The following is a 21,272-nucleotide window of genomic DNA, read 5'->3' on the forward strand; positions in this document are numbered from 1 at the left end:
TAACAATATTCAAAACATTAGTAGTTTATTTATCACAATGTAATTTATATCTCATTCAACAGGTGACTCTTGTTTCTGTGTGAATGGTTTTATGATTTTGTAAAAAAGTGAAATCTGTTGAAGCAAAACATTTCCACAAAGATGTTTATAAAAAATATGGTAAGATAATTCCATACATGGCTTCCAATGATCATTTATTTCAAAGCATTCATCATGAGCACTTTAAACTTCTCCAAGTCCACCTTCTTCAAGATGTAGACTTTGTGAGTCTTCTTCAGGATGTCAAGGTGATCGACAACCATCATTCCCCGGCAGCAGTTCCCCGCCAGCTCTACAGTGACGGCTTTGTGTTCAGTTTCAATGATATACGTGTCATCTATGGCTGCTGCCATGGCATAAGAATCACAGGAGATGAATCCCTGCCCATCCACCAGCTCCTTCTCAACCCTCTCGCTGCGGCTGGACTCCATGCTGTGCTTAAAGATCTGCTTCATAAACCGAGCTTTATCTGTGTCCTGAGCCAGCCAACCGTCACAGAACTCCTGAAACAGATATTGTATAATATAACATCTATATGGCTGCATATTCAGGAATGTATAAACCACCAACAGTTGTATTTACATTATACATAATCTATATGCATTATTATAATGTTTAAGAAATGCGAATCTCACCCAGGGTAATTTACTGCGACAGGTGAACTCCCAGGTTGCAATGTAAACTGGGCAAATGAATTCATTCAGAACAATATATGCTGCTTCAGGATCAGCTGCAAAGTTGAACTCTCCACACACAGTGGTGTTCCCACGAGCTAAAGATGAACAGATGTTATTCTCTAACCTGGTTTAAATGCATTAAAAATGTAAAAAAGGCAATGCAGATCAGACTGATTTGCACTTAGTGTACAAATGATTCTGGTTTAGGGCTGGCCAATATTGCATTATTGCATTATTACATTGCTGCTGGGTGTTTTTACTAAACACTGACTTAAAGATTTACTCAGAGAATTTACTCAGAACATTCATCTAAATGGTCACTTTAGACTAATTCACTGGAATGAATCAAACCTACCAGCTCTAATATTGTATTTATTGTCCAGTCTTATTCTGATAACATAGTATATGTAAAGTAAGTATTAGTGACTCACAGTCTGTATTGCCACCCATAATGTAAAGTCCTTTGAGTTTCTTGGGAAGTGAGGGGTCAAGTTTCACTGCCAAAGCCACATTTGTCAGCGGAGCCGTGGCTACTAAAGACACCTTAGAGAAACGGGAACAGCACACGATAAAATTCATGAAATGCAAGATAATTCCACTAACTTATATTTCATAGCATATAATCATATAGACCTCTCCAGGATTCTCGTTGACTATTCGGATCATGGCTGACACGGCGCCCTCCTTCTGGACCAGATCCAAACCAGGAGCGTCGGGGTCCGGGGCGTCCCCGAGTCCATCTTTGCCATGAAATTCTCCAGCACTGACGGTCTGTTCCAAGAGCGCTTTAGGCGCTCCACGGAATACAGGAATCTAAAGCAATTCAGAGACACAATCAGGTTTTCTAATTATGCTGTAATGGCTGTCATGTGCTGGACAACAATGCATTCCTGCACAGCAAGTAACGGTATTCTTGGGAGTTATTTAGCTTAAAGTCTCTCTGCAAACAGCTAGAATTATAAGAGGATATGTGATCGTGAACATACAGAAAACCAGATCATTCAAATCGCAATGTAAGGTTTCTGATTTCTGTTACATCATGAACACAAGTCTTGAGTGCTTTTCCCATTCAGAGATAAACAAGTCTTTCAATTATACTGAAATGAGTCATGCTCCACATAACAGTATCTGCATTATTTCTACCAGGATCTTATTTTGTTAAAACTAACATTTTGCAGATTCTGCAAGTGCATGTAAACTCATGATAGCAGCAATAGTAAATAGTTCAAAAGACACATTTAAACTTCCCTAATATTTTCAGGTTTTTCTACGCTCACAGAGTGAAATTTCTCATTTGTAGTCTTGTCTTTCCCCTTCTTTTTGTCCCCCAGTATTTCATACACCGATTTTTCCAAGTTTCAAAGTTATGCAAGCATTGGACGACACTTGCCAGAAATATTACCTCTCCTCTAACCAAAGGGTCAAAGTATGTGCTCTTTGAAATACCTCTACATAAAAAAAGCATGCAATCAATTATTTACAAAAATCGTCTACACGTCTAGTCTTGTAATTTCAAAATATGAATATTGCATAATGACTGCACAATACAAAAGAAATGTCCATCTCTTGTGATATGGCATATGGGACCATCTCACCTCTGGATGCTTACACACTTTCAGGACACGCAGGACGTTCTTGCAGACATTCTCTACTGAAGTGTTGCCCTGAACGCAGGTGATGCCCAGGATCTGCACACCAGGCACTGCCAAAGCCATCATGATAGCCTGAGCATCATCCACACCACAGTCCACGTCCACAAGCAATTTCTTCATGCTGGCCTCTAGACAATGACATGACAGCAATTATATTCAGTTAACAACAGTTGGTGAAGCCTGTTATGAAAGTTACATATTACAATCCCACTAGGGTTTGAGCCCTTGAGAAAGACATTTCAGATAATACTAAGGACTGTCCCAGTTATAACTGTACATTAGTAATACATTAATAATCAGTACATTAGTCTGCCAAATGACTAATTAGTAGATTAGTAAATGCATGCATGAATGAGGTCTCTGCAGGATTTCTCTCACCTGTAGTGAAGTGTGGCTGGTTGAAGGTGCTCGGGCTAGTTTCTTGAAAGCTGTGTGATGCAGTCGCGAGCTCTTGGTATCTGTAAGAAGGGTTTATCTGTAGGAGGACCTTTGGGTAATCAATTACGCAACATGGTTTATACCACGTTTTCGATTAAAATCATATTTTAGGTAGCAGGGGTCCCGATGTTACAAGACATACTGTATGTAGATAAGGTTAGCCCACCCACAGCCAACACAAAACAAATGCTTACCGAGTCTTGGTTAATCCACCAGTCCGTTGTCTTCTAAGAAACACTCCTCTGAAAGTACATCTAAACAGCGCGGAAGAGAACATATGCACAAGAGAGTGTGTAATCGACTGATCTTGTAGCACAGAAATATCACCGCGGTCAAGCCAGCCTTAGTTCAGAAAAACACGGTCAAGCCAGCCGCGATTGAAATTAGGATGCGCGTGTATTACTATGATTACGGACCATTCGCTTTTCATTCTAGACGCCCAGAACTGAGATGTAATGACACTTTTCCTTATTTTTTCTATATGTTTTATGTACATCTGCTTAATATTCGTGTTATTTATTGCTGTCTTTGTATCTGTATTAGGCCTACTATATTCTTCTACCTGCATTTCATTGCAAGATTAGTAGAAAAGTAGATATGGGACATTAATACAGTTTAGAGAGTTATAAAGACACAATTTCTAATAAGTACAAGAAATGAATGGTCAGTTCTTATATGGGACATCCCATACTATATGCACACCTCATATGAAACCATTTTACTGCAGTATTTTCAAGATATTGGAACATTATTTGATTTATTATTTGACCTTACCGTAAGTATAGTAATACACGTTACCAAAAAAAACGGTGAACCGGAGTCGACCGGAATTGACTTTGATAAACGTTAAACCGAGAACCTTTTATAATTATCTTAAAACAGTAAGATTAAAAAACAGTGTGCGTGCATATGGCTTTATTATTAGGTTTAATATTCCACTCCACGTGTCCAGGTTTGACTTAAACGCTGAATATTTTTGAACCGGTTCTTCGAAAATAACTGTTCAAATGAACCGATTCACTGACTTCAGTCACAAATGAGCTCACAGCTTTTGTGTTTTTGTACATTGACAACACATGCAACTGCTTTCTGGTGTACAAAATACATGTTAATTGGCGTGCTATACTTGCATGTTTTTTGTTTTGTTTTAGTTATTAAGTCATGAAACAGAATTTGTTCTCCATATAAACTTTTGAGAACTTTGTGCACACAAGATATAGTCATCATATTCATAATGGCAAACACCCAGATCTCTGCGGATAAAATACTAAACACAATTTTAATAAATAAATATGTGACCCTGGAGCACAAAACCAGTCATAAGTGTCAATTTTCTGAAATTGAGATTTATACATCATCTGAGACCTGAATAAATAAGCTTTCCATTGATGTATGGATAGGACAATATTTGACTGAGATACAACTATTTGAAAATATGGAATCTGAGGGTGCAAAAAAAATCCAAATATTGAGAAAATCGCCTTTAAAGTTGTCCAAATGAAGCTCTTAGCAATGCATATTACTAATCAAAAATATTTACAGTAGGAAATTTACAACATCTTCATGGAACATGATCTTTACTTAATATCCTAATGATTTTTGGCATAAAAGAAAAATTGATAATTTTGACCCATACAATGTATGTTTGGCTATTGCTACAAATATACCCCAGCAACTTCAGACTGGCTTTGTGCTCCAGGGTCACATATTATTTATATGATTAGTATTATCATAGTCCCATATCTATGTATATGAACACTATAGTGAACAAAGCAATAAAGAAGCTTGAGGTTTAATCTGATATGTGATTTTAATTTTAAAGCTGTATGTTTGGAGGAAAGAAAGAGGCATTTTGTACAGCAGAGTATTTGAACATACATTAACAAATAAAATCAGACACCGTAAGTCCAATAGGGCAGCATGCTCTTACAACATAGCAGTGCTTTAGCACTTACAATAAACTCTTAAACCAAGTGGTAAAATAATTACATGTACATTTATTAAAAATAATAATTAAGTGTAAACTTAAATAACAATTGTAGCCTACCTTCCATGCAGTGCATCTGGTTTTTAAAGAAGTGTAAATAATAATCATTTCAGCAGAGTTTAAGAGACCCTTGCTCTTGTCTCCCGAGCTTTCAGTCGTTCAATCTTGCACTATACAAACCAGAAATTACAGTCGATTTGTGCAGAGACAAAGGCTGATGATCATTACATATAGAGTTAGTCTTAGTCTTTTATGATGCGATGCCCATCATGGTTTTTCGTATAACTATTACAATAAAATAAATAGTCTAAATGCATCCCTCTGCTTTACAAAAACAAAAGACTGCAGGAAATATCCTTCACATTTCAGGACCAGTGCAGCAGTGCTCCTTGTTACATCAGTACTGGCATTCATATCAACCAATATAAATGTCCTACAAAGAAACATTGGACTATGAAAACATACAAACAGTCAATGAACATAATCCTTACAAAGAATGTAAATTCACAGAGACTAGCTGTGCTTGGCAACAGTATGAGGAAGCTTGTCCTCTTAAACTCTACAGTCAGGAGGGTAAAGGCCTGCATTAAAGCACTAACACTATCGTAAAGAGAGAGTCTTGCTGTAAATAAATAAAACAGAATCTGCCACATCACAAATAGTCATACACAGATTAGAAATATCTACATGTGGATCTTAACCAATGTTGGACTCTCTTAAGGCAGCTAGTATTGTGTGTACTTTAAAAGAAGTGAGGGTGAACTTTGAGGTGCATGGATTCTCTAACTTAACAGCTTGAGTTTTCCTTATAAATCAGAACAAATCATCTACGATATCACAGCACATACACATGACCTTTAACTTACTGAAAACACTGCTTCAGTGCTGATTTTGAACTTTGTATTTTAGTACAAAGACCACGTGTGGTACTGGGAAGTACTAAAAAATGTACTTATTAACTAAACATAGACGGAATGAATTAGATGCTTTGGGAAATTCTCTGATAAATGAAACCATCAGTGTATTTTTTGTCTGATTAAGAGTCAGGCCTTCTTACCTGCTTTCAGTGCAATAAACAAGCAAGCTACTCATTTATCTCTTTTCTTCTCAGAGCCAAGAGGTTGGGGATGTAGAAATATTAACATTGTCATGATAACCAGAGCGTATTTCAGCATGACTGTGCATAATAAAACTTTCCTTCATGTATGTGGTGTTAAAGTAAAGCGAACGAGGAGAAACATGCAGTTCTAGTCACGGTGGGCCAGAACAGCGGACTGCTTTCAGTTCAAGTCTCCACTTTCCCAAAGGTGCCCTCTGGTGGTCTGTACTGTTTAGGGAAAGTCTTCAGCTGGAGGGAGTTGAAAGCGTATTTGCGGCTTCCTACGTTTTTCATGGTGTTTTCTCGCCTGCAGCCCTCGCTGTTGAACAGAGGGATAGAGAAAAGGCCCATCACACCAAAAACAAGAATTATAACTAGAACAGTGTCCACACCAATGAATGTTAACATTCTGTTTATTACAATAAGCATGTGCTGTAAAGTGCTGTTTGGCGCTTTAACATTCTGAATGGCTGACAAATGTTTTTTATCGTTCATCAAGCAAGAAAAAAAATCCTCCTGGAAGTGATTCCAATGATGTCATTCCTCTGTGTTTAAATTTAGAATGATTTTTAAAACTATACAGGGTTTTACAGGGTGAAGGTAAATTTAAGGAATAAACTGAATGGAACACAATACGACTTCCAACAGAACTCTATTACGTTTTATATCATTTTATATAAAAAAGAAATAACCTTTATGGTAACTCCTGATCACACTGCAAAATTGTGATATTCTTCCCCTGAATATTTGTCTCGTTTTCTAGTACAAATGTCCAAAGATTCATAAATCAAGATACATTATTTGAGAAGCAAAACGACAGGCTTGTTTTATGAGAAATAAATCAAATCTTAAAAATCCACTTTTTTAAAAGTAAAAAAAAGAGAAAAAGGTAATATCCCACTGACAGGCATTTCTTCTGGTTTCTTATCATAAACGCATTTAATTTGCTTCCATTTCTCAGAAAACTTAATTTTGCATCTCAAGTAAATGTATCTTGATTTTAGGATGTTTACATCCTGTATTTGTACTGGAAAACAAACAAAATACTGTGGAAGATGATATGTAAACCCTAAAACACGTTTTTCGAAATGTTAACGTGAACAGGTTGCACATCAGTGAAAACAACTTTAGTACTCATTATGTCTATTATTAAGGTAAACGTGGTTATTCTTCAATTTTTTTAAGCAATTTTGTTCCTCCTGTTCAAAAAGCAAAGTTGAGGCTCACGAAAATATGCGTTAATGTGGAGTGGTGATTGTCTGCCAGTTTTCTGAGCTTTTTACAGTATTATTCATGAGATTGAACTCTTATGATCCAATCACTGTGCTGTATTATGCGTGAGGTCGTCTTGCAGCGGAGAATTCAAATCTCATGAAAGAGCCAATGCACTGTCAGTTCATCTCTGTAAACAAGACAGTGACTGCCTTTATTCTTTCTGTTTTAAAGAGAATTTCATATTCATTTGTCTGTACAATGAGTGTGTGTAGATCTGTGTTTATTGGTTGTTTTCTCCCTCTACACTCCCATGTTTCCACACCCATTTATGGAGTCTTTTTCACAGCCAAGGTGTGGAAGACAGGGGGGTTTTTATGTCACTTTGTACTTAGATTTAAGGCCTTAATTTGTGAACATTTGAATTAAGACTTCTCTTGACCTGCAGAAACCCTGCTTTATCATCAGCATTATAGTTATTGTCCTTGGTGTGGTCAGGCCTTAATGTGTGAATACGATCCCTAACTGTAAATGGCTGTCTCACCTGCGCATACAGTCCAGAGCCTGTGTGAAGACCTGCGGGGCCATGCAGTGCTCTTGCTGGAGGATTTGACATTGCTCCAGCGTCACCGACATGGCCGTACGATCCTTCGCACTCTTGCAGCTGGTCACACGCACACCGTTCAGACGCCGACAAATCTGACATGACATAGGTGAGAAAGAGATCATCCTGGTAATGTGCATTTAAACTATTACAAGGAGGTCACTAGATCGCAGTGAGAGAGTCTCAGATCGTAGCGCCGTGAATCAAAAACATGTTTCAGTATAGATGCAAGCAAGGGCGTAGTTTTGGTTTGAACATTGAAGTGTGAACTGCATTAGTGGAGTCCCGGGTCATGCTCCCTCATATTTATTTGTTTGTTTGCTTATATGTTTATTTTTATTTAATGGCCTTTTGTGCCATCATCCACACATGCAAAGTTGGTTGATAACATAACTGCACTTAAATTAGTAGCCTAGTTAACAATAACTTGTTTCCATGGGATATATCATGTATTTTATATTATTTAGGCACTTATATGCTATAGTTTGGCAGAATAGTTCTATAGTTCCATTAACCGTGGTATAAATGCCCCTGAATGCAAGAGAACATAAGAATAATGTTAGATCACTGTACCTCTGCTGCCAGCAACAGGATGTCCACATTCTTGCTCTTCCTGGCGTTAACATTTTGGCTGAGGAACTTGAGTAGCTCAGGCACACAATTCTGACTGCGAGAGCGGGGCAGACCTATAGATGGAGTCATTCAACTGGTTAGGACTGACATAAACCATCTACCAACTTTCTTCCATGCGCAGTATATGAGAGTGTTTAGGACTCACAGTCTTCAGGCAGCACTTCTTTAAACTGGTCATAATAGGAGGCAAGACGAGTTAGACTCTCCATATTCACTACTTCCTGCAGCGACGTGTCTCCAAACCTAAAGGGTAATACAAAAGGAATATGACTACTAAAATGCATATTGTATATTGACAGTCCAATGAATTACATTGAATGAATAACTGAAGAGGTAAATATCGGGTTGTATACACACACATTGTGCATTAAATCTGCATACAAAGGATTTCACAAAAAGGAACAACTTAAACCTTCCGTACACAAAATTCACATGCTTTGGATGACGCATTAAAATAAAATAGATATTTTATCTTTAAACTGTATATTTAATTTTATACACTGAAAGAGTAAGAAAAGCTGCGTTATAGCTCAAGCTGTGAGGTTCCTCTCATAAAACCACAAAATTGCATGTGTAGCTACAGCTGGCTAATGAGATCTCGGTGTGTGTAAATAACGTTTATTGTGTTTGAACAGTTTTTTTAAAATGTCAAACTGGACACTGCTTGAGAATCTTGCTGCACATGTGACAGCGTGTATTTAGAGAGCGTCATGTGTTTGCTGAGAGTGACACAAGGCTGTAAAGGAAAGGTTGTGTGGAAAGCCTTAGAGATGTTCTGGGCTTGTTTTATGCAAATAACTAACCTTATGCACACAATTGTTCATTTATAATACTCCAAATTCATTAACATTAGAACGAGATTAAGAATGAAATCATGTGCTCATGCAAGTTTTCCTGTGCGTATAAATACTGATAATCCATGCAATTATTCGTGAACGAGACCCAGTGTTATCAAATCAGTCCATACAAATTAATAGAAAGTATATTTAATTCATACTTACTTTTCCGCTAGCGTTTGTTGCTCATTGATTCCTACATTGAATACTACCGGTTGAACTCGCAGCAGCATCCCATTTTGGATCTCCCGTGGTAACACATCAAACATCACCCCCGGTAAAGGAACACGCACGTTAAACCCATCTCTGTTGCCCGTGATGACAGGCAGCATGTCGGGGCTGAAGCTGGAGGTCGCCTGGGTCACTTTAAAGGTGACATTCCGGAGGTCCAAGACACCTACACTCATGTCTTCCAACATGGCGAGTTCCTCCCCTTTAAGATGAAAGAAGAGTTCACACATTCAGATAAATGTACTTTCATACATAAGTGCAACATGAATTGAAATGTGTTTGTATGTTTACCATAGGTGCTCAGCAGCCCCTCAAACTGGACCAGTAAGCCAATAGTGTGGAGCTGTCTGAGGAAGCCGCTGTCACTTAGACAGTTCCTCAATTTTATCACAAATCCACAGATCAGGGCCGTCAGCTACAAAGAAATATGTATATTATTAGAATGGATATGAAATTGTAATTTACAGTCAAATTGGGAAATTGCATTATTAAAGTGTTTTATAGAGTACTCTGAAAGCAGAACCATTTTCAACACGGAAAACACACAAAACTATTTTTGTAAACCTCGGTAAAAATGTTTTATTGCGTAAACACCCATTTGGCAAAAAAAAAAATAAATAAAAAAAAAAATTAAAATATTTATGGCCACAGTATAGCTCAAATACATGCTTAATAAATATTAAGCACAGCTTAAGGAAATATCAAATTGAAAATATATTTTGTTTAAACCTGTAAATTTAAAGGTTTAATATATTGCAAAATATATTACAACAATACTTAAAGCAGCGGAAAAATATATTTCCAATCTTAAAATACATTTTGGGTAAATACAAATATATAATATATATATATATATATATATTTAAAATAAACAATAAAAATATATTTAGATTGAAAAATAAACATTAAGTAGGAAATATATGTGAGAAACACTTCATATATATTTATGTAAATGTTATAGTCTATATTAGCAATATACTTTTTGGTACCATTTATTTGTATATTTTGAAATATATTTAAAATATATCAGAAAATATTTTTTTTCTGTATAGACAGGCCTTGACAGATTGATTTTCTTTTTGTTATTTTTCATTTTTAATGAAACCAATCTGAAACATTGTAGAATGTTCAGCTATACCCTTAATGGTTGTTGAACACAATTTCAAATTAGCTGAAATGTTTAACAAATGTAATGTAATGGGTGATGGGATTCACAGAATCTTATAAATGAGAAGAGTTTCTCATTTCTGTGGAAGTCACTGGAACTTTCTACAGAGCACATTCTACGTGGGCCTGGTTATAACTGATTGGCAATACAATGATGTTGTTTATCTCTTTAAGTAGTCTGTACTAACTGTCTGACAGAAAACCACATCTCTGCGGTACTGTAGTGACAAACTCATGGCGATAGTGGGAGCGCTGTCTTGCATCAGAAGAAACACCATGGACTTCTTGGCTTTGTCGCTCATCATTGCTACGCACTCATTCAGAGTGGTCAGGAGAGGATACAGAGCTTCACTCCATTCACCTAGAGCCATAAACACAGACAGCTAACGTCAGGCACATTCAGAAAACTGGACAGCCCACAAATATAGCTGCAGCTGGTACAAATAGTACAGGTACATCTCAAAAAATTGGAATATCGTGAAAAGGGTCAATATTATTTGTCACTCGTTACAGAAAGTGAAACCCATATATTATATATATTCATTACACAGAGTGAAATATTTCAAGCCTTTATTTCTTGAAATTTTGATGATTATGGCTTACAGATAATGAAAACCCAATTAGAATATTACATAAGATCAATAAAAAAAAGGATATTTTAAACCGAAATGTCAGGCTTCTGAAAAGTATGTTCAAACACAGTAACACCATGGTCATTGAACCAGCTTTTGGTACCTTTGGCAGTGTGGGCAGGTGCCAAGTCCTGCTGGAAAATTAAATCAGCATCTCCATAAAGCTTGTCAGCAGAAGGAAGCATGAAGTGCTCTAAAATTTCCTGGTAGATGGTTGCGTTGACTGTGGATTTAAGAAAACACCAGCAGATGACATGGCAGCCCAAATCATCCCTGACTGTGGAAACTTCACACTGGACTTCAAGCAACATGGATTCTGTACCTCTCCACTCTTCCTCCAGACTCTGGGACCTTGATTTCCAAATGAAATGCAAAATTTACTTTCATCTGAAAAGAGGACTTTGACCTCTGAGCAACAGTCCAGTTCTTTTTCTCCACAGCCCAGGTAAGATGCTTCTGTCGTTGTCTCTGGTTCAGAAGTAGCTTGGTAGCCCTTTTCCTGAAGACGTCTGAGCGTGGTGACTCTTGATGCACTGAGTCCAGCTTCAGTCCACTCCTTGTGTTTGAAGTGTTTGAATCAGCTTCGCTTGACAGTATTCTCAAGCTTGCGTTCATCCCTGTTGCTTGTGCACCTTTTCCTACCCAAATTCTTCCTTCCAGTCAACTTTGCATTTAATATGCTTTGATACAGCACTCTGTGAACAGCCACACCTTTCAGTAATGACCCTCTGTGACTTACCCTCTTTGTGGAGGGCCTCAATGTTTGTCTTCTGGATCATTGCCAAGTCAGCAGTGTTCCCCATTATTATGGTTTCAAAGAACACGAGATACCCGGAATTTATACTGTAGGCATGGTCATTAATTGAAACTCAAATGTAAATATTTTGAGATACTTATTTTTCACTTTCATGAGCTGTAAGCTCTAATCATCAAAATTAAAACAAAAAAACTTTTGAACTGTTTTACTTTACATGTAATGAATCTAAAATATATGAAAGTTTCACTTTTTTAAATAAGTTACAAGAAAAAAATTAACTTTTTCACGATATTCAAATTTTTTGAGATGTACCTGTAGTTTGCACTGAGAGGCTTACCAGGAGAAGAGCCTTCAACACTGGGACTGCCATCTAAAGCGGGACAAGAGAGAGAATAAGTGTTGTTAAAGACAACGGTGCCAATACTAATTACTTTTAAAGCCAACGGTAGAGTAGATCTGAAAACATTTTATGAAATCTTGCCAGTTTTGGTTTGTTAGCATAGACATGCATATCAAAACATAAGCAACTACAAGCAGGCATTTTGCTTCAGTCTCTACCAATGAAACCCTTGTGAAAAAGAAGTGTGCACTGTGTTAACTGTATAGAATGTGCACTTGTAGCGTACTTAAAATCTTTAAAGTGTATTTTTTACCTTCAGTTCACACTTAAGTATATTTTTATTATTTCACTAATAAGTACTTGTTTTAAAATCATGCTAAAGCATAGCTCTTTTTCAAAAAGGACTCCTTGATGGTTGCAGAAATGTGACACATTCGAATGGCGTGTAGAATTAGGAGGATGTAAAACTGAAAGCATCTGTGCTATTTGAGCAGTCCTAAAAGGAATCAAAACAGAACGTAATACAGGGTGGAACCTACAGGAGCGAGTGTTAGGACTGGATGGGCATGCAGGGTTCAGTAAGGGTGATGAGGATGGTGGTAATAATGGTGAAGAGGACTGAGCTGAACGAGGGTGTGATGAGGTCAGGGGGGTGGAGCGACCGTCACCAGGGTTGATCCAGAACGCATTGCCCTGGCTACCTCTCTTGCTGGTGTCGGCCTGCTGGTCAGACAGGAAGACGTCTTCACTGCTGTCGCTCTGTGAGCGCTCTCTCGTCAGCAGCCTGTCCACACAGCGGACCACACACTCCAGACTCTTATCCACATTGAGCCAGATCTTTTCCTGAAGCAGAAACAGAAAAACATCAGCTTCTGCAGATTTCTAGGTAAATTCATGAGAAAATAATAATGTCAGTCTCTGAATCTTACCCACTCCTCCTCCTGCCAGTTTAAGTTAATGGATGCTCTGTTCCCTTTCCCGCTCCATTTGGCCTGTGGAGAGCCCTGGTCGTTCCTCAGGACCACGCGCTCAGTGTCATGGGTGGACGGAGAACCTCTGGACGCGATGAACTCTGGGCGTGCAGCACTCAGTGCCTGGATAGCTGCAGTTAGCAGCTTACTGTCACACACTGTCACCAGCTGGCGCGTCTGAGAGAGACACAGAGATTGCACTTACTCATCAAGTGGACCTCAACAGCTTTTACTTGGTAGATCTGTTGTGCATGAGAAATAGCTTTCATTAATGAACACGTTTCACATCCCTGGGGTTCTCAGAAGCAACCTTAAATAGTAACTGGTAAAATGGTAAATGGATTCTACAATAAATATATTGAAATCCAAATATAAAATCCAAAATAGCATTTCTATGACTTTACAAAACAAATAACATACATTACATAAAAAATTAAAATAAATATTAAAAACCCCCTCGATTTATAATTTGAATAAGTGTGGATTACTGGAATTCAATAGAATGTTTCTGAAACTTTGATTAATGGTGATTCATAAATAGTCATATTCACGAGACGTTAAGCATTATACATTTGAGCATTCAGGGGATGGTTAATCTGAAATACAGTCAAACTAAAAATTATTCAGACACCAGATATAATGTTTGGGCCCGTGCAGGGCTCTAATTAGATGGTCAGTGAACAGACTGTAAATGGTTCAAGCAAATCCTCTCACCTTGTCTGTGAGGATAGCGAGGGTCCTCTCAAGTGCATTGGTTGAGCGCTCTTTGGCAGCACGGGACAGCCGCTCAGTGTAGTAGCTGACCTGCGTCTTCAGAGTGTTGATATGGGAAATTATTTCTTTAGCTTTCAACACATCCTGTGGCTGGTACCGCATAGAAAGTGGAGCCGATTCCCCGGCACTGAAACGAGACCGACCATTAAAAACAAAACAACAACATATTCTCCAATTCCTCATTTGTAATCACTTGTTCAGCTGCACAAGCTGTGACCAAGTGGACTACACTGCAAATGAGATGGCGTGATATACAAGCACACACAGAAAACGTACACAAATGCCAAGTGGATGGAGTGGGAGAGCAGTTTTGTGCTAATACATCATCTCTAAAAACACAAATGTTGGTGCAAACAAGAAAGATCCTTCACGTTTAATGGAAGTGAAGTAAAGGACTCGGCCCTGACCGATCATAAACAAGATGAAACACCACCACATATGAAAATGACTGGAAAAACAACCCTGAAACTCACCCTTCACCCTCACTTGAACTGATCGGAAAGCAAACAACAAAGTCAACTGATTACAATCGCAGTCATGAGATAAATATGAAATAAAATATTCATATATAAAAAACGTTCTGCTCTATGGAACATTATTTCTGCCACAGAATAAAAAAAAAAAACTTTTTTCTCACAATTCTGAGTTTATACCGTATCTCACAATTCTGACTTTTGTCTTGCAATTATGATATGATTATGAGTTTATTATGGAGGCCGGTTCCAAAAAAATAAAGGTAATTGCGACTTTTAATCTCACAATTCTGACTTTTTTTCCTCACAATTGAGTTTACATCTCACAATTGCTTGATACAAACTCACAAGTACCCTTTTAAACTTGCAATTGTGAGAAATGAAGTGGAATATAAACTTGAGAGTTATAAAGTCAGAATTGTGAGACATAAACTCGCAATTCTGAGAACATTTCAGTCTTTTTGCTCCTTAGAACTGGACTTTATATCACAATTCTGAGAAAAAAAGTCAGAAGAATTGCCAGTTTATATGATGCAATTCTGAGATGCAACTTGCAGTTCCGAGAGAAAAAGTCAGAACTGTGAGATAAAAAGTCGCAGTTACCTTTTTAATTTTTTATTCCATGGCGGAAACGGGCTTCCATAGTTTATACAGTATATCGCAATTCTGAGAAGAAAAGTATCGTGAGTCTATAACCCACGACTGCAAGATGTAAATGTACAATTCTGAGATAAAAATTCTGATTTGTGAGATATAGGCTCAAACTTTTGAGAAAAAAAGGTTACCCTTTATTTTAAGGTGGTTGTTACATTTGTTACAGTGTAATTATACATTTAAGTACTGAGTAATATTAAATAACTACATGTACTTTCTATATTTAGGATTAGGATTAGGCTTAGGGTTACTTGCATGTAATTATGCATAATTTGTTGTTATTGCAATAGTAAGGACACCTTGAAATAAAGTGTTACCAAAAATCCCAATGATCTTTTTTAGCTTTTTTATTTAGCAGCAAAAAAAGCTTCCATACCTCTTGCTACAAGAATAACACAATAATAAAGAAAAGAATAAATAAGAATTCGAAAAGCCAAGAAACCTAGCAGAGCAACACAAAAACTTTGATTCATATTGGTCACCAATTTATTAATAAAAACTCTTACTGCTTTTTGGCTTCCTCAAATTTCTGAATGAGTTTCCTCAATCCGCTGCCCTTAAAGCCCTGATGATGTGCTGCAGGGGCCCCTGTAGTCACCACGTCATATGTGCGATCTGTTCAGAGATATATGTTACGTGACGACCAAGCCATTTCGACATAATACTGAAGAATTTCAATGCTGAAATGCAAATATTGACCATAGGTATCTCACCATAGCCGGACTCGCCCTGCACTCTCATCCTCTGAACGTGGAGGTTTGTAGCTATAAACTCTAGTTTTTTCTCTCCTTTCAGAGTGCTAGATTTGAAGGAAGGACCTGATGATAGTAGGTGAGAAGAATCATATAATACAATGTTGAAATCACCTTTAATTATAGTGCTCTCGCTTCCTCTTTCTGGTTGAGCAGGTGCCACAACACTTACCCTTGTATTCATGTAAATTACTGAGAGTCTCCTGATAGGTGAGGATGATAGTCTGGTACTGAGTGATGATCTGTCTCCGCAGATTCTCCCAGCAGGGGGACAACTCACCCAACTCTTCTAACTCACACACCCTGCGTGCAGACAGAAATGTGCAACAATAGAATCAAATCTTATTTATAAATTCTATATTATATTAATTCATAGCGCTTCAGTCTTGCTAGTTAGAATCTTACAAATCAATGTAATTTCCACATTGTCAAAATGCAATGTGCTGCACAAAAGTAAGTCTTGACCAATTCTTAAAGGAACAATATGCACAGACCCAAAGAGCCCAAAACGGCTCTAAACAAATACGTTGGAGGAAAACAGGATGGACTTTTTCACTTTTTTTCCGTTTCACAAGACGTCAATTGGACTGAAGTTGAATGGACTACTTGTGGATTATTGTGATGATGTTTTTATCAGCTGTTTGAACTGATTCTGACGGCACCCATTTACTGCAAAGGATCCATTGGTGAGCAAGTGATGGAATATTACATTTCTCCAAATATGTTCAGATGAAGAAACAAACTCATCTCCATCTTGGATGATCTGAAGGTGTGGAAATTTTAAGCAAATTTAAATTTTTGGGTCACCTATTCTTTTAATCCTGTTTCAGAAGTGTGGAAAACTAAAACTCAGTTACCTTTAAGATATGAAACTTGCAGTGTGTTTTTATTGTAGCTTGTATAAATACAAGGACATTTTGATTTCCACTTCATGTCCCCGTTTTAATATGAGCACTAACAGTGAATTGCATTTACCTGGCAGCATCTTCCTCCAGCAGTAGTTTGACGAACTGTCTCGGTATGTGCAGGGAGAGCACGCTCTCTGCCATCTGTTCCAGGACACGCAGGTGGTTTCCATCAGTCGTGGGAAATCGGTACATCCGTGAAATAGTGCCTCCAAACACTGCATCAATCAATGGGTGTGTGCAGTAGTGAGAGGCATGGAAAAGAACATCAGCTGCATTTTACTGCATATGAAGCACTCATAGATTAATGAGGGATTTAAACAAATGAAACCTTATTGTAACTGTTACTGCAATTTCTGGGTGAAAACTGTTTTCAGTGTACAGTCGTGGTCAGAATTATTGGCATGCTTGGTAAATATGATCAAAGAAGGCTCTGAAAATAAAACTGCATTATTAATCCTTTTGATCTTTTATTAAAAAAACATGCTGAGTGATGCAGCACTTCATTGAAGCAGAACTTAGGCTTAAATCTAAACACTTCAAACTCTTCATTTGTTGCATTAAACCACTATTTTAATGGCTGCAGAACCTCTTTCATAGCTTGTGGCATTCATGAGTCTTCACAGCAGGAAGTGAAGGCTACAGCCCATTGGTTTAGCTATGAAGGGCACATCAGAAATAAACGGCTTCTTCCAGATGCAATGTAGCTGCAATAATTAAGATTTGTGTGTATATAGACATCAAAATTAGACACTCACCTGCCTTTAAAAGAGCGTCTTTACATAGGGATGCTGATTTTGCTTTTACTCCCATGGATTCAGTCAGACTTTCATCAACAGGTAATACCATCTGTGAGAAACATGAGAGCAATTATACAGAAGATATTCATGTTCTTTGTGACAGAGATTTAAATAGACACAGTTGTACAAAACAAAACAGAGACTCTTTAACAGAAGTGCTAGTTCTCTCTTAAAAAAAAACTACTACTGAAAGTCAGTGTTGTTACTTATCATGGATTGATAACTAAAACTAAAGCCATTAGAAAACATTCATTAATTGAAATAAAATAAATATTTATTGAAATTCCATTTAATATAAATACAATTATTTGTTTAGTTTCATTTAGTTTAAGCAGAAGCACTAAAATTGCTAAAACTGAAATAAAAATGAATGAAAACTATATAGACATATTAAAAAAAATATATATATTAATATCAATAAATACTATATTATATGATGATACTAAAATACTATACAAGACACTATAATTGATACTAAAATAAAATAGGCTTTGTCAATGGATATTCAGAATTATATTAGCCATCAGTCATTTAAATATTGGTTTTGGACAGTGGCCAAACCTCAAATCAGTCGACCACTAATGCATAGTGTGAAGAGCAGCGTACGTAAGCACTCACCCTGCCATTAACCGTGTCTGAACGTGCCAGAGGAGCTCGCTGGTCTCTCCTCTCCTCTATCTGCCATGCGATGATGGTAATGTTACCCATCCGCTTGCTCTCTGCTGACCTGAGCCAGTAAAAATGCCCACAAATAGGTGTCGGACTACATTTCCTGTAATTCCTAATAGATTCTATGCTAACGTTATGCTAAACACATCAGCTTTGTACCTATATTAATCTCACATACCGCAGAGTGAGGTGTAGCCTGTGGTGTTTGTCTTGAAGCAGCTCTTTCACTGTAAACATCGCCGAACCGAGCAGGTACATCTAATAAAACAGAGAGTTTATGAGGCTGAGCAAAACAGTGCAGAGTGTTAAGAATAGCGGTTTGTGTCTTACAGTCCCCTGTGAGCGGTCTTTCACATCGTAGACAGACAGCTTGATTTGAGTGTGCTGGGTAATCAGAGAGTCCTGGAAGAAGGCAATGCTGCTCAAGAAGATTGGATTGCTAGTGCCCTAGGAAAAAAGGGAAATTCCTGCATTAAATTCAGCTCAATATGCAAAATCTGATATTTAACAGGTTTTAGAGCCAGATTAACATGCTACATAGTTCCACATGATCCTTAGTAATATGATAGCACTTATCCTCACCTCTATAATTTCAGTCTGTGCATGTTTGGTCCAAAAAGCCTGTGGAGGGGTGGTGCAGCTCACTGCTACAAAGCTACTGGGCTTACGGTCCAGTGATGGAGTGACCAGCTCACTGCACGCTGGGAAAATGAGGACAACAATTCAGTATTTTACTCATGAAAGGAGAAAAGTGGAATTGCACTCATAGTAGCATTATAATCCAGTCTTTGTAAGCAACCACCTGAACGGTTTCTTGCGATGTACACTGCCATACAAACAAATGTCAAATAAGCTTAGATGGCTAACTGCCAACAACATGACGTTTCATCATGGAAAAAGTAATATAACTGCCAAATATTTCAGCCAAAGCCAGACAAAACCCAGTGCATTTAACAGCTCATAGAGAGGCTGTACAAATGTTTATTGCATGTGAGCTAAGAGGCTCATAAACAGTTCATTTCCTTCACAAACACAGTTGGCTGCATATTGTTAGTGCTGGTAGCCAAAAAAGGAGGAAGAATATGAGGTGAAGACTCTTCACTGATACACACATATCCTGATGAGTGGATATCAGCTTTGGTGGTTTTGTATTACTGACAAGAACTTCGGTAACGCGGGACCTTGATCATTTTATGATTGACTGAACTGCTGACACTCACCCAGACTGAACTCAAGCACCGGCTCATCGGGATCCTGGCTGTTTCCTAAACACACGAGAAACACCACACAGTCTTTTTATTAGATGTTAGCAAATGACATAAACTTAATGTTCATTTTCTATTAAATGTTGATGTGTAATCCTAGAGGAATAGTCTGGGTAAAATCAGCATCGGGCAAAATTCTCAGTTTAAGAATTGCCTCCACGTCTTACAGGATGTTGAATTTGAATGACAGAAAGAGGAACTTACTGAACCGTATATCTAAGAAAATCAGCAAAAAAAATATATTGACATAGGAAAAATGTGAATCTATCGATAATTATGGTATTTATATTTTTGTGTGTATGATAACATGTTTATATGTTACTCATTAAGAAAAAAATACAATTTATTATTAAATATTTAAGCAGTTATATGATTTTTTATGGAAATGGACAATTCTTTCAATTTAAAATGGACATGCCTTTAAAACTGAATCACAAATTTAAAATAAATTCTCAATTAAAATCTGAACTGAATAACCTTGAGTTAAATGCAACTTAAAAGCTTAGTTTATCAGTATCTTCTTTTGTGTTCCTGAGAAGAAAAAGGTCATGCATGTTTGGAGCAATATGAGGGTAAATAAAATATTACAGAATTAAAACCTTTCAGAATTCCTTTTAAATTCTATTTAATTTTGTGATTTAATTTTTGAGTGAACTATCCCTTAAAGGTCTATTTGGAGCACCTGTGGCATTATAATTATTACCACAGAAAATCATATCTCATAGTAAGGTTTTTAAAGCAGAAATGTATTACCTCACCATGTGCGCATGATTATGTGTCACTGACAAAATGATCACTATGGGTATCTTCTTGTAGGCCTACAGGCAAAAGTTAAATGTATAGGCTAATAATAATAATAATACCTGTTAGTGCCAACCCCATCATCTCTGAGGACAAATCAAATGTGTTGGCTCGGTACACCGACCATGGCCTGTGGCGTGGACTGCGCTCTCTTCCTGCCATCTCGGCTCCAGTTACTTCAGTGACCAATGAAACTAACTCGTACGCTCCCACTTTATGTTGCCGGTAAAGGTTTTCCAGTAATCCAGGCTCTGTTTCAGTCTCAAAGTTTGGAATCTAAAAGCAGGAGAGAAAAGGGGACAAAAAGGATGAGTCATCATTTGCGTCACCATCTGTCTGGAGACTGAAGAACCAGAGGCTGTTAACCTGAGACAACCAAAGAATGAGACTTGTGCTTGATCTCAAACCACTATGTCTCTGCATTATGTATGCAGTTTCATATGAGGACATTTATAATTGAACACAACGACAGAGCTGCAATCAGAGAGAGTCAGTGCCAGATAACTGTCTTATGTTTATGGCTGGAAAATTCATGACTTAGAGGAAATGTTTCACAAACAGGATGCTAACAAAGGATTCCCAATAACACACAACTTTAGACATAGCTAAATGAAGGAGCTACATGCCTCAAATGACAGCAAACATCATATACGGCAGAATCATTCTTATTCCACAATCATTTGACAAATGTAGGCCTATGAATTTTTATGAACCATTTGACTAAAGAAATTATACACTTAGGGTCAAAAGTTTGGATTAACATTTTTTATTTTTGGAGAAATGTCACGTATATATTATCAAGTCTGCATTTATTTTGATTTTTACAGTAAAAAAAGTAATATTGCAAAATTATTTTAATTTAATATTTTTAATAATATTTTAATATTAATATTCAATTTAAAAT

General features: G+C 37.3%; 2 protein-coding genes across 7 annotated transcripts in view; both read right to left on the reverse strand.

Annotated features, from left to right (window-relative positions):
- Positions 1-4,981, reverse strand: LOC306876959 (inosine-uridine preferring nucleoside hydrolase). 5 transcript variants are annotated; one of them, XM_079428435.1, is made up of 8 exons: positions 4,854-4,981; positions 3,001-3,060; positions 2,747-2,826; positions 2,312-2,496; positions 1,350-1,529; positions 1,148-1,259; positions 675-811; positions 1-542 (listed from the first exon to the last, which is right to left on the reverse strand). In XM_079428435.1, the coding sequence occupies exons 4-8, from the start codon at positions 2,486-2,488 to the stop codon at positions 195-197; spliced, it is 954 nt and encodes a 317-aa protein (XP_079284561.1). In that variant the 5' UTR covers positions 2,489-2,496; positions 2,747-2,826; positions 3,001-3,060; positions 4,854-4,981; the 3' UTR covers positions 1-194. The 5 variants fall into 5 exon arrangements, with proteins under 5 accessions (XP_079284561.1, XP_079284559.1, XP_079284558.1 ...); XM_079428433.1 differs by having other exon boundaries at positions 2,747-2,843; XM_079428432.1 differs by lacking the exon at positions 4,854-4,981 and having other exon boundaries at positions 2,747-2,843; positions 3,001-3,207.
- Positions 4,601-21,272, reverse strand: part of LOC306876958 (inositol polyphosphate-4-phosphatase type I A-like) — a 27,821-nt gene continuing 11,149 nt past the window's right edge. The window contains exons 2-23 of one of the 2 annotated variants that reach the window (XM_079428429.1): positions 20,431-20,644; positions 19,523-19,567; positions 18,885-19,003; positions 18,633-18,749; positions 18,481-18,560; positions 18,252-18,360; positions 17,592-17,682; positions 16,904-17,051; positions 16,101-16,231; positions 15,890-15,994; positions 15,683-15,791; positions 13,990-14,176; positions 13,234-13,452; positions 12,844-13,147; positions 12,302-12,334; positions 10,764-10,936; positions 9,700-9,823; positions 9,343-9,610; positions 8,487-8,584; positions 8,282-8,394; positions 7,649-7,803; positions 4,601-6,211 (exon numbers count right to left, since the gene is read on the reverse strand). In XM_079428429.1, the coding sequence (XP_079284555.1) occupies positions 6,079-6,211; positions 7,649-7,803; positions 8,282-8,394; positions 8,487-8,584; positions 9,343-9,610; positions 9,700-9,823; positions 10,764-10,936; positions 12,302-12,334; positions 12,844-13,147; positions 13,234-13,452; positions 13,990-14,176; positions 15,683-15,791; positions 15,890-15,994; positions 16,101-16,231; positions 16,904-17,051; positions 17,592-17,682; positions 18,252-18,360; positions 18,481-18,560; positions 18,633-18,749; positions 18,885-19,003; positions 19,523-19,567; positions 20,431-20,530 (2,961 nt within the window). In that variant the 5' untranslated portion in view covers positions 20,531-20,644 and the 3' untranslated portion in view covers positions 4,601-6,078. The remainder of the gene's footprint in view (positions 6,212-7,648; positions 7,804-8,281; positions 8,395-8,486; positions 8,585-9,342; positions 9,611-9,699; positions 9,824-10,763; positions 10,937-12,301; positions 12,335-12,843; positions 13,148-13,233; positions 13,453-13,989; positions 14,177-15,682; positions 15,792-15,889; positions 15,995-16,100; positions 16,232-16,903; positions 17,052-17,591; positions 17,683-18,251; positions 18,361-18,480; positions 18,561-18,632; positions 18,750-18,884; positions 19,004-19,522; positions 19,568-20,430; positions 20,645-21,272) is intronic. The other variant, XM_079428430.1, reaches the window with a different exon arrangement.

The sequence above is a fragment of the Barbus barbus genome (assembly GCF_936440315.1).
Source record: "Barbus barbus genome assembly, chromosome: 11".
NCBI lineage: Eukaryota > Metazoa > Chordata > Actinopteri > Cypriniformes > Cyprinidae > Barbus > Barbus barbus.

What these genes read in the sequence shown, in the direction of transcription:
- LOC306876959 (XM_079428431.1), bottom strand. Translation starts at nt 3,083, where the DNA reads ATGTTCTCTTCCGCGCTGTTTAGATGTACTTTCAGAGGAGTGTTTCTT. An exon ending in AAGTGTGTAAGCATCCAGAG is followed by an intron (nt 1,530 to 2,311) that starts GTGAGATGGTCC and finishes GAATTGCTTTAG; the next exon opens with ATTCCTGTATTCCGTGGAGC. An exon ending in TATGGGTGGCAATACAGACT is followed by an intron (nt 812 to 1,147) that starts GTGAGTCACTAA and finishes GTTCATCTTTAG; the next exon opens with CTCGTGGGAACACCACTGTG.